Source organism: Neoarius graeffei, chromosome 1 (genome assembly GCF_027579695.1).
Source record: "Neoarius graeffei isolate fNeoGra1 chromosome 1, fNeoGra1.pri, whole genome shotgun sequence".
Classification (NCBI taxonomy): domain Eukaryota; kingdom Metazoa; phylum Chordata; class Actinopteri; order Siluriformes; family Ariidae; genus Neoarius; species Neoarius graeffei.
In genome coordinates this window covers 70916021-70928828 of record NC_083569.1, presented here as the reverse complement: position 1 = coordinate 70928828, position 12808 = coordinate 70916021, and the positions used below count along the sequence as shown (strand labels likewise).

Sequence of the window (12808 nt, the reverse complement as noted above, 5' to 3'; positions counted from 1 at the left end):
CACTGCAATGTGAAGAGCTATCAAGGAGACGACGGGGACAACCTCGAACTTCACTTATCATTTGGCAAGACTCCACCCACAGAAGTGACATGCTATGTTTATTGCTCTGTTGATAGTGGGGCTTGCTGAGCAATGAACTAGCGAGTGTTAAAGTGCATATCACGGGTAAATTCAGGAGCAAGATCAATGTTATTCTCCTATGTTATATTAAACTTTGGTCAAATATTTGTAACATTCTGCATTCTCTGCAATTTTTTTTTTTACCTTGCGCAATACCAGAAAATTCAGTTGAAATCAAGCCATTTGAGGCGAATTGGTCCGCCTCTGAAAAAACTTGGTATTTGGATTTCCCGGCAAACACTGATCTTCGTGACGTCGCGTGCGGGACGCCTCCCTCTGAATCCTACGTCAGCGCTGGTTTGTTTATGAGAAAACGACCTGGTGGTTTTCTGCAAATTTCTTCAACGTTATCACATAATTATTAAAATGGTTAACAGATGTATCGTAGGAGGGTGTAGCAACACCAATCTTGATGGGATTAGTACTCATCGTTTTCCAAAAGACCGGACAATGAGAGAGAAATGGGAGCGCTTGGTCTACACAGGCTGTGCACTGAAACCGTGCAAAGCTCTCTCAGTCTGCTCGCGCTTCCAGATGCGTTTTGTTATTTTATTTTTTTCTGCTGTAGACAGATGGCCTTGTGCAAAATTACCCTTCTGGATGAGTGTGTAAAGGGACATTCTTTCATATAAAAAAAAAAAACACGAAATTGGTCCAGGATATGCACTTTAACCCTCTCTCATGTTATTTGCCCTGCTGATAGTTGGCGGGGCTTGCTGAGCGATGAACAAGCTTTTTATCTGTAGCCTATTAACTAAAATGGGGCAGTCGAGCAGGAACATTAGTCCAACACAGTAGCAGAGACACTTTCACATAAAGGCAGCAACAGCCACCGTCAAATGGTGCGGGTGGAGTCTTGTTCTCAGGCCCTGTCCACACGGCAATGGATTCAGGTGACTCCGATACAATTGCTTATCGTTTAGGCCTGGCGTCCACACGGCACCGGCGTTTTGGGTGCCCAAAACGCAATCTTTTTGAGAACGGGTTCCAGAGTGGAAAGATCTGGCAACGTTGCCGTTGCGAAGTCGTCTGGATGAGTAGAACGGATTTGTTTACGATGACGTCACAACCACATGACTGTGAGTGCTTCATGCCGGGTAGAAGTGTAACGAACTCGATGCGAGTTGTCAACAAATCCTATAACTTGGTTCATGAAACGCGCTTACAAAATATTTTCACTGTGAATATTTATTGTGTAATGGTGCAAAGTGAGAGAGACTCTGCCCTTAGGGCAGAGTCAATCCCGCCAGCAAAAATAGGGAAAAAAAAAAAGGAGCGATCTCACCTCTTCAGATGTGGGTTTAAGTCCTACAATACATTCCTCAAAAAGGGCGTAGAAGAAATTAATCCATCAACGTGTATCATTCAATTTATTCCAGACCATTAAAGACGCCGCCTTCCACGTAGAATCATACGTCATCCTCACCGCCATATTGGATAGGTCAAAGCGGAGAATAAAGATTCATGTGCTGCGTTTAACTGTACCAACAGGTTTACCGTCCAAACGAGATCATATGGGATTACCTTTCACAGGTGAGAAACAAGAAATTAATCCATCAACGTGTATCATTCAATTTATTCCGGACCATTAAAGACGCCACCTTCTGCGTAGAATCATGTCATCCTCGCCGCCATTTTGGAGAGGTCAAAGCGGAGAATAAAGATTAGCTGCGTTTAACTGTACCAACAGGTTTGCCGTCCAAACGAGATCACATGGGATTACCTTTCACAGGTGAGACTGGAAAAATACTTTTCATTGTATTTGGTCATTATAATGTAATTTTACAAACAGATTTTCCTGACTTTGTGGCTAATATGAAGTCTCGCGCATAATAGTTTATGCGCATGCGTCCTTACTTCTTCTATTGTTCTGGTGTCTCCGAAGGGACCGTCTTACAGTGCCCCTAGAGGTGTGGCATGTGTATTGCATCGTTTTCAGCAAGCGTTGCGTTGCCATATGGACCTGATATTTTACTGATTGTTGCCCATTTGGACGCGATATATTTTTAAATAACATCTCGTTGCCGTCGTCGTGTGGATGTAGCCTCAGACTCGACTCGGATTAATAGGGGACTCGACTCGAAATTTTCTTTAATGACTCAGACTTGAACACTGGGGACTCGAGACTGGACTTGTGGTTTAGTGACTTGACTACAACACTGAAGCCATCTAATACAATTATCTGAGAAAACATCTGAGAAATATCCAAGAATCCTGTTTAAGTTTTCCCATACTGGAGTCACGTCCAGAATGTAGCGCACTGGGTCAGGGCAAATGTTGTTCCCAAGGGGGTAGAGAATGCTCTTAATGGATTTAACAGGAACTGTACAAACCTGTGAGGTAGGTGTTGTGCGAAGAGTTGATAAAATAATGAGACAGCGGCTGGTTCATATCGTCCATGATGTCAAACCTCTCAGAGGGAACAACTGCATTTTCCTCTCCTCCCAGATATTTACTGAAACTCATTAGAGAGATCTGGTCTACACACACACACACACACACACACAAACACAAAATTACCATCATATTTACCCATCAATTATCTCATTATTGTCCTCCCACTATAACTCGTATAGTACGTGCACGTGTTTGTTTACCTCTTTCCAGTTGGCTGGCGTTAGTCTCATATTTTTCCATGAGCTGCCGTACCTGCTCTCGCTTGAGGGGTGGGTAGAGCACCTCATTTAGCCGCGAGTCCCTTTGCTTACGATTGATAAAGTCCAACATCTGATCCAGAGATAGAAAGGGCTTCCCTTTAGAGCCACTGGACACACAGACACACACACACACACACACTATTAGGTTAAAGGACAACACGGTGTAATAGAGTTGACTTCATTTATTCATTGCACTTTATACTCCTGTTGTTTAGCTGCACTTCCTGCACACTTCCGTAATATGTGCCTTGAACGTTAAAGGCTCAAATTAAGCTGATCAATATTACTATCTTCCTGTGCTGAGAAATCCAAGGAAACGCCAACCGTTTATGACTGAGGCAAGAGATAAAAACGTGTCAGATGTGAATTGGTTTTAATATTAAAAAGGTCTTCTGACGATACACGAGTCTAACTAAAGTGATTCTTATGTAGTTTTATCAAATGTCCCAGTGCAATACAATAAAATGTTTTACAGTACTAATGCACCATCTGAACCACACAACTACCTCAGCACAAAAGGTTTCCTCTGAAAAAGCAGTCCCACCTCTAAAACAGCAAACAATACAGATACAAAACTTCATTTAGAAACATTACATTACAGGTATTTAGCAGACGCTCTTATCCACAACACACCCAGAGCAGCCTGGGGAGCAGTTGGGGGTTAGGTGCCTTGCTTGAGGGCACTTCAGCCATTCCGGCTGGTCCAGGGAATTGAACCAGCAACCTTTCGGTCCCAGAGCTGCTTCTCTAACCATTAGGCCATGGCTTCTCCCATATAGTTTCATATCAACATACTACATTTATACCACTGCACTGTTAACTTGACAAGTTGGCGAATCAACTGCCTAGTCAGAAGGTGGCGATTCATTATCTTTCACAGTTCAGCTCTGACAAAAGTACATACTGAAATTCAAGTCACAGCTATACAGTGGTGCTTGAAAGTTTATGAACCCTTTAGAATTTTCTATATTTCTGCATCAATATGGCCTAAAACATCATCAGATTTTCACACAAGTCCTACAAATAGATAAAGAGAACCCAGTTAAACAAATGAGACAAAAATATTATACTTGGTCATTGATTTATTGAGGAAAATCATCCAATATTACATATCTGTGAGTGGCAAAAGTATGTGAACCTTTGCTTTCAGTATCTGGTGTGACCCCCTTGTGCAGCAATAACTGCAACTAAACGTTTCCGGTAACTGTTGATCAGTCCTGCACACCGGCTTGGAGGAATTTTAGCCCATTCCTCCGTACAGAACAGCTTCAACTCTGGGATGTTGGTGGGTTTCCTCACGTGAACTGCTCACTTCAGGTCCTTCCACAACATTTCCTTTGGATTAAGGTCAGGACTTTGACTTGGCCATTCCAAAACATTAACTTTATTCTTCTTTAACTATTCTTTGGTAGAACGACTTGTGTGCTTAGGGTCATTGTCTTGCTGCATGACCCACCTTCTCTTGAGATTCAGTTCATGGACAGATGTCCTGACATTTTCCTTTAGAATTCGCTGGTATAATTCAGAATTCATTGTTCCATCAATGATGGCAAGCCGTCCTGGCCCAGATGCAGCAAAACAGGGCCAAACCATGATACTACCATCACCATGTTTCACAGATGGGATAAGGTTCTTATGCTGGAATGCAGTGTTTTCCTTTCTTCAAACATAACGCTTCTCATTTAAACCAAAAAGTTCTATTTTGGTCTCATCCATACACAAAACATTTTTCCAGTGGCCTTCTGGCTTGTCCACATGATCTTTAGCAAACTGCAGATGAGCAGCAATGTTCTTTTTGGAGAGCAGTGGCTTTCTCCTTGAAACCCTGCCATGCACACCATTGTTGTTCAGTGTTCTCCTGATGGTGGACTCATGAACATTAGCCAATGTGAGAGATGCCTTCAGTTGCTTAGAAGTTACCCTGGGGTCCTTCGTGACCTCGCCGACTATTAAACGCCTTGCTCTTGGGGTGATCTTTGTTGGTCGACCACTCCTGGGGAGGGTAACAATGGTCTTGAATTTCCTCCATTTGTACACAATCTGACTGACTGTGGATTGGTGGAGTCCAAACTCTTTAGAGATGGTTTTGTAACCTTTTCCAACCTGATGAGCATCAACAACGCTTTTTCTGAGGTCCTCAGAAATCTCCTTTGTTCGTGCCATAATACACTTCCACAAACGTGTTGTGAAGATCAGACTTTGATAGATCCCTGTTCTTTAAATAAAACAGGGTGCCCACTCACGGTGGTGTAGTGGTTAGCGCTGTCGCCTCACAGCAAGAAGGTCCGGGTTCGAGCCCTGTGGCCGGCGAGGGCCTTTCTGTGCGGAGTTTGCATGTTCTCCCCGTGTCCGCGTGGGTTTCCTCCGGGTGCTCCGGTTTCCCCCACAGTCCAAAGACATGCAGGTTAGGTTAACTGGTGACTCTAAATTGACCGTAGGTGTGAATGGGAGTGTGAATGGTTGTCTGTGTCTATGTGTCAGCCCTGTGATGACCTGGCGACTTGTCCAGGGTGTACCCCGGCTTTCGCCCGTAGTCAGCTGGGATAGGCTCCAGCTTGCCTGCGACCCTGTAGAACAGGATAAAGCGGATACAGATAATGAGATGAGATGAGATGAGGGTGCCCACTCACACCTGATTGTCATCACACTGATTGAAAACACCTGACTCTAATTTCACCTTCAAATTAACTGCTAATCCTAGAGGTTCACATACTTTTGCCACTCACAGATATATAATATTGGATCATTTTCCTCAATAAATAAATGGCCAAGTATAATATTTTTGTCTCATTTGTTTAACTGGGTTCTCTTTATCTACTTTTAGGACTTGTGTGAAAATCTGATGATGTTTTAGGTCATATTTATGCAGAAATATAGAAAATTCTAAAGGGTTCACAAGCTTTCAAGCATCACTGTATATTAATGTGCTCCTTCTAATATCTTATTGTTTCTATAGCAACAGATAATTCCCATGGACATGCATGGTGACCAATACACAAATGAACATACCTGATATCAGGAACACAGATGTTCCACAAGATTAGCTGGACCATAAACTAATAAAAATGTGACATGCTGTTGTATAATAAATGAAAAAATCTCAAATAGTTGGCAAATTGCTATAATTTACGAGTTATAAAAAGTGTTATATGTATTACTATTATTTTAGGAAAATAAACCACTTCAGGGATATGATCACCACGCCACCCCGTCGCTGACTATTTCGCAGCACCCAAGAACTTTCTCATCCTCTGTCCGTCACTCACAGCTCCACAAACATGCGGTCGATCTCAGGCCTCAGGCATAGGTTGTTCAGGAAGGTCTGGAACTTTTCCAAGGTAAACTCCTCCAGCTTGATCCCTTCTGCCTGAGGGACACAAATCAAACGGCTCTTAAACACTTTGGTGGGGGAGAAAAGTCTTGTACTTATGCAGTATTGCAGTCAGTGGATAAGCTCCAGTTTGGCAACGGGTTAAATCCAAAAAAAAAAAAAAAAAATGTAAAAACCCACCTTTATTCATCTGATCTAATGTTTCAATGGGTATTTTAACATCAAATCTTTAAAGGACAAGGTTTGCCTGATTTTCAGAGGCAATAATAACTTTCATAGTCATGGCCAATTCCTACGTCACAATTTATTTGAACATTGAGGCTGTGATTCAAATGGCGGGGCATAATAAAACACTACCATTGTGCACTAAACGGAAGTGAAAGCTCACTGTGCTGTACTTTCCATCACTGACCAGCACCACTGCAGCGAAAATGTCCAGACGAAACCTTTTACTATTTACAGTTTATGACTGTAGTATAGCAACGTTCTCGCCTGGTCCATCAGCTGTTTAGAAAAATTCAGCAGCAGCCTCCGCGTTTGATGGCTCTGGCCCTTTTATCTTCATAATTTACAAAAAAGTTGCATTTCATTATGCAATTTTGACGTTTTAGTTCATCATCCAGGTATTAATAACACACCACATGTGTCCAAGTTGCCCCATGTGAACACACTACTGGTACAAAAAGAACGGCATTTGAGACTCAGCTTGATATTAATCCCTGCTCCAGGGGTATCCAGTTATCTGGCCTGTGTGGCTGCAGTTTTTCATTCCAACCGAGCAGAAGAAAACCCTCAGACAAAAACAGACCACTGAATCAAGGAGGCATGAAAAATGAGGCCTCAGAAGACACTTTTTGACACCACTGCCCAATAATCTCACCATACTCTGTGAAATTCTGATTCGTGCCACCTGAGGGCAGTACGCTACAGCTCACAGTAATGTCTCACACTAACCAGCGACTGCCCGGATGACCTGAAACAAACCCCTTCATTTATCAGGCATTTCATTGTCCCAGGTCATACTGTAAACAATTTGTGAACAATTCATCAGTTTCAAGTCACCTAAAAGACAACACTCGTGTTTTTGTGTAATCTTATATCAAAACGTGTTGATTCCCATCCACCTCTATACATCTCATCATTTACTGCATCACTGTGTGTGTGCAGGTGGGGGATCCATCCATCCATTATCGCTTATGCTGTGCAGGGTCGCAGGCAAGCTGGAGCCTATCCCAGCTAACTATGGGTGAGAGGCGGGGTACACCCTGGACAAGTCGCCAGGTCATCACAGGGCTAACACACAGAGACAACCGCTCACACTCACATTCACACCTACGGTCAATTTAGAGTCACCAGTTAGCCTAACCTGCATGTCTTTGGACTGTGGGGGAAACCGGAGCACCCGGAGGAAACCCACGCGGACACGGGGAGAACATGCAAACTCCACACAGAAAGGCCCTCGCCGGCCACAGGGCTCGAACCCGGACCTTCTTGCTGTGAGGCGACAGCGCTAACCACTACACCACTGTGCCGCCCCAGATGGGGGATATAATTATCAAATATACCATGCCTTGTTAGTCATGATCATGATACATAAATCTACACACACGGAAACACTCGCGGAGCCACAGCTGTGACTCGAGTCAGCCATAAAGCTTCAAATTGTGACATCAGTTCATGGTATATCCAGGATATACCATGACTGACTCACACCGTATCCTTTTTTTTTCTTTGACGTCACAAGATCCACTGCTTAATCAATGGTGGAACTATTTTATGTCACGTGAGCCATCCTTGGCCAATCCCTGCACGGGAATTTTTTGATGAGGGATATAATATAAACTAACATCAGTCCACGCTTTTAAACCTCACACTCCCTCGAACCCAGCTAACACTGACTGAGCACAAACGCAGAATCCGTTCCATTTGGAAATCCATCATGTAACAGGAACAATGCTTTATGTTTTCTGTTTGTTTTTTATTTCACAACACCGTTGAATGCTCAATTCTGGCTGGTCAGAAGGTGTTTATTCACTTTTAGCAACAACGGCTCTGATGGAAATGAATATATCCCTAAATCACAGGGTATATTAATGCTCTAGATGGAACTAGTTAGTTTTTTCTAGAGCAACAATTGATTAAAACTGCAACATATATTTGGCAGACACTCCACATAAATAGATTTTTTTTTAAAAAGTGATTGTTGACAGAGTTTTCTGTGGGAAGATATTTAGTTACCATTTTTGGAAGGAGACCCCAGCGTCAGTGCTTTGCAGTAATCAGAGATAAAGCTGCAACTTTGAAGTTTCAAGACATGGGAAAGTCTTCGGGACATGGAACATTGGACTTTGCTGTTTGTTTCAAATATAAGAATATGTATTTTTTGTTTATTTTATGAACTTCATAAAAAGAAGAATAAAACAGAGGCTGGTGAGCGAATGACTGTTTTTTGCTGCTACACTATAAGTGATAACAGAATTAACTTCTTTCATGGATGTTCCACAACATTAAACATCATCAGTGAATAAAACTGTGGCATCATTCCTTCATTAATACGTAAATAATTATAATCACTGGCTGCGGTATAAGAGGATTAAGAACCTTCAGGACATACTGTTATCCAACCCCAATTCCAAAAAAAGTTGAGACACTGTGTAAAACATAAATAAAAACAAAATGTGAAGATTTGCAAATCATGGAAACCCTATATTTCATTGAAAGCAGTACTAAGGCAATATATCAGATGTTAAAACTGAGAAATTTTATTTTTTTTTAAATATATGCTCGTTTTGAATTTGATGCCAGCAACACGTTTCAGAAAAGTTGGGACGGGGAAACAAAAGACTGAAAAAGTTGTGTAATGCTAAGAAAAACTAATTTGCTTAATTGGCAACAGGTCAGTAACATGATTGGATATAAAAAGAGCATCCCAGAAAGGCGGAGCCTCTCAGACTCTCATCTGTGAAAACAGTTCATTACTTCATCCACAAATGCAAGTTAAAACCAGATATAAATAATATCCAGAAACACCGCCACCTTCTCTGGGCCCGAGCTCTTTTACGATGGACTGAGGCAAAGTGGAATTGTCCCGAGGTCTGACGAATCAAAAGTAGAAATTATTTTTAGAAATCATGGACACTATGCCCTCTAGGCTAAAGAGGAGAGGGACTATCCAGCTTGTTATCAGTGCACAGTTCAAAAGCCAACATCAGTGATGGTATGAGGGTGCATTAGTGCACATGACATGGGTAGCTTGCACATCTGGGAAGGCATCATTAATGCTGAATGATATATACATGTTTCAGAGGAATATGCTGCCATCCAGACAAAATTTTTTTTCAGGGAAGGCCTTCCTTCTTTCAGCAAGACAATGCCAAACCACTTTCTGCACATATTAAAACTGCACGGCTCTGTAGTAAAAGAGTCCAGGTGCTAAACTGGCCTGCTTGCAGTCCAGACCTGTCTCCCACTGAAAACATTTAGTGCATTATGAAGTGCAAAATACGACAAAGGAGACCCTGAACTGCTGAGCAACTGAAACTGTATATCAGGCAAGAATGGGACAACATCTCTTTTTCAAAACGACAGTAATTGGTCTCTTCAGTTCCCAAATGTTTACAGAGTGTTGCTAAAAGTAGAGGTGGCACAACACAATGGTAAACATGCCCGTCTCAACTTTTTTGAAACTTGTTGCAGACATCAAACTCAAAATGAGCATATATTTTTCAAAAAACAATACATTTTCTCAGTTTCAACGTTTGATATGTTGTCTTTGTACTATTTTCAATGAAGTATAGGGTTTCCATGATTTGCAAATTAAATCACATTGTTTTTATTTACAGTTTACACAGCGTCCCAGATTTTTGGAATTGGGGTTGCAGTATACAACAGTTAGTTGTGGTTTACTAATTGGATTGGACAAGTGGCATTCCAAGATTGCTTATATTTACTTGTATATAACCGCACTGGGATGTTTCACTGTGTTTATCACTTTGCTTGTTCATGTTCGGTACATAAAATTCCAGTTCTAAGAACAGTCCCACTGAAACCATTACTACAACAGTTCACATCATCCTCAGCGGGCATGGCATACGATACATTTTTCACGAATGTAACTTCTGACTTAAAATATGAAAGCTGGTCAGATGAAGATGAAAAGGAAAGAGGAAGCCAATTTCACCAAACGCACCATTCATAAGAACATACAATCATTGTGAGCTAGCTAGTCAGCTATCCAACTGGCTGCAAAGTGAGTGTAGCTTCTTCATCTGAGAAAATAGACAAATTATTTGGTCCAAAATATCGATGTTAATTTCTTATTAATAAATCTGCTACATAATAAAACAAAATCTTTCACTTGCAGCAGCAGGGCTGTTATATGGAAAATCAGCACGACCTGGATTTGCTCGTGTCTACAGGAAATCACAGCAATTCCAGAAGTGGCAATTTCTTCCGTAGCATAAGAGCTACAAGCTGCTCACAGATCACTGTGTACATTTATTCAGCAAGATTAGCAGATGACACTGAGGTCCAGTCCACATTGTAAACATAGCTTTGTCAAAAAAAAAAAATCCTTTCATGGTGGAGAAAATCTAAAAGTCCATGTTCACCGGTTCACTTTGCGTGGATGTTAAAAATGCATCAGGTTTGATCAACGCTAATGTCACAGCACCAACCTGTGAAATGGCAGGTTTTGCATGTGTTATGAATGTCCTAGGGCTCTATCATCCTCATCATGGCTGCTGACCGGACTCTGTTACTTTTCATTTGATGTCTTTTCAATTTCATTTTTAATTTTATTATTAGACCCAAACGCAAAGGCGTCAGACTGGGACACACTCTGTACCGCTCCTGAATCCAGAACTTTCGGCCACGTGAGAGTTACTTTGATGCAAACATTCAAACAACAATGCTTGTTTCGAGAAGCACATTAAAATCAGTCACACACACACACGTTAAAGGAGGAAGCTGTATACTGTATGTGTGATAGTGGAATAGTGAGAAGACATGAGCTTTAGTTGCATGAGGGATTAATGAGTGAATACCCTGTTAGCCATGAGGTTGCACTTCTCCAGCGCTGTCTCCACTCGCCTCTTGTCAGAGAACATCTTTAGAATGCTGAGAAAGGCAGAGGAGAACTCTGTCATTATGAGCATCATCAGTTCATCTGATTTGCATACACTTTGTTTTGAGAGGCAAGCACTAATAGGTTCCACACAGCAGAACTGAAAACTAAAGTAAAGGGGGAAAGAAAACCAAATTTATGAAACCGCTCTGTGTGTGTGTGTGTGTATGAGAGCGAGAGCAAGAGAGAGTGAGAGCAAGAGTGCGAGAGAGAGAGAGAGCAAGTGAGAGAGAGTGAGAGAGAGTGCGCAAGAGCGAGAGCGAGAGAGATTGTACTCACTTCTTTAGTGGGATCTTCCCATCTTGGGTGACCTGCAGTGTTAGCTTGGTGTATCTTTATGATGGAAAAATAAAAGAAAACAATGAGCAATGCCAACTGTGAACAAGTGTAATGTTTTCTAACAACTACCTTATTCATTATAAAAGAAAAATTAAAAAAGCATAGGAAAAAAAAACCTGAAAAGGTAATGTGATTTTTTTTTCCCCCCACATCAGTTATCTGTCCTTGTTTGATGATAATAGATTTTATTCTGTCCGCATTCACTGGATATGAGCAATCGCGCGCTCTGATTGGCTACTCTACTACTAGGATATCAGCTCATATACTGTGAGTAGAGAAAAACAAAAAGGCGGAGCGTGTTGCTGAACCAACCGAGGACAAAATAAAAACTACTCGAAAACAAAGCCTTAAAAAATACAAAAAAGCGCAACAAAATATGGAATAAAAGTATCTGATGGTAAGAATGTATCTTTTTTTATTTGTCAATTATTATTATCGTCTCGTCTCGTCTTCTTCCGCTTTATCCGGGACCGGGTCGCGGAGGCAGCAGTCTAAGCATGGAAGCCCAAACTTCCCTCTCTCCAGACACCTCGGTCAGCTCCTCGGGAAGAACACCGAGGCGTTCCCAGGCCAGCCAAGAGACATAGTCCCTCCAGCGTGTCCTGGGTCTTCCCCAGGGCCTCCTCCCAGGGGGACATGCCTGGAACACCTCCCCAGGGAGACGTCCAGGAGGCATCAATTATTATTATTATTATTATTATTATTATAGCATTTTTCACAAATTGCTCCTGTTTGCCGGTTTGTTTACATTCGACATGGAAATGATTTTGTCGGACGTTTTGTATAAGGTTTTTATTTTTCAAATTTGCAAAAAATGAAAATAAAAACGCTGTTTCCTAAAATCCAGTGAATGTGGAGAGAATAAGGGTGTTTTCACACTTGGTCCCTTTCAGCCATCTAACCGAACTCAGATCGATGACTCAGCATTTTTTGCGCATATGTGAACACTCCAACCGTACCCAGACCCCTTTAAAGCGAACCGAAATGAGACCACCTCAGGAGGTGGTCTCAGTACGGTTCGCTAAAAATCAACGGTACGGTTCGCCTAATCTGCGCATTGTGAACAAAAAGCGCACCGGGTTCACTTCGCCTTTTTCACTGTAGTTTAACCTTCTTCGTTTGCCGTAGTTGGTCACGTGACTGTAGCAGGGAAACTCAACTTCCTTTTGGAACTTACCACAGCCGCTGGAATAAATTTATTTTCCTTAATCCGCACTATTTTGATCAAAGAATACA

The 12808-nt window shown here is 41.7% G+C and overlaps 1 protein-coding gene across 5 annotated transcripts in view; it reads right to left on the bottom strand.

The window, feature by feature from the left end:
- The window catches only part of plcb3 (phospholipase C, beta 3 (phosphatidylinositol-specific)), a 187471-nt gene that overhangs the window by 58107 nt on the left and 116556 nt on the right, over positions 1-12808 (bottom strand). For all 5 annotated transcript variants that reach the window (XM_060918498.1, XM_060918364.1, XM_060918314.1 and 2 more), the window contains exons 6-10: positions 11513-11566; positions 11154-11226; positions 6044-6144; positions 2718-2884; positions 2454-2600 (exon numbers count right to left, since the gene is read on the bottom strand). In XM_060918498.1, the coding sequence (XP_060774481.1) occupies positions 2454-2600; positions 2718-2884; positions 6044-6144; positions 11154-11226; positions 11513-11566 (542 nt within the window). The remainder of the gene's footprint in view (positions 1-2453; positions 2601-2717; positions 2885-6043; positions 6145-11153; positions 11227-11512; positions 11567-12808) is intronic.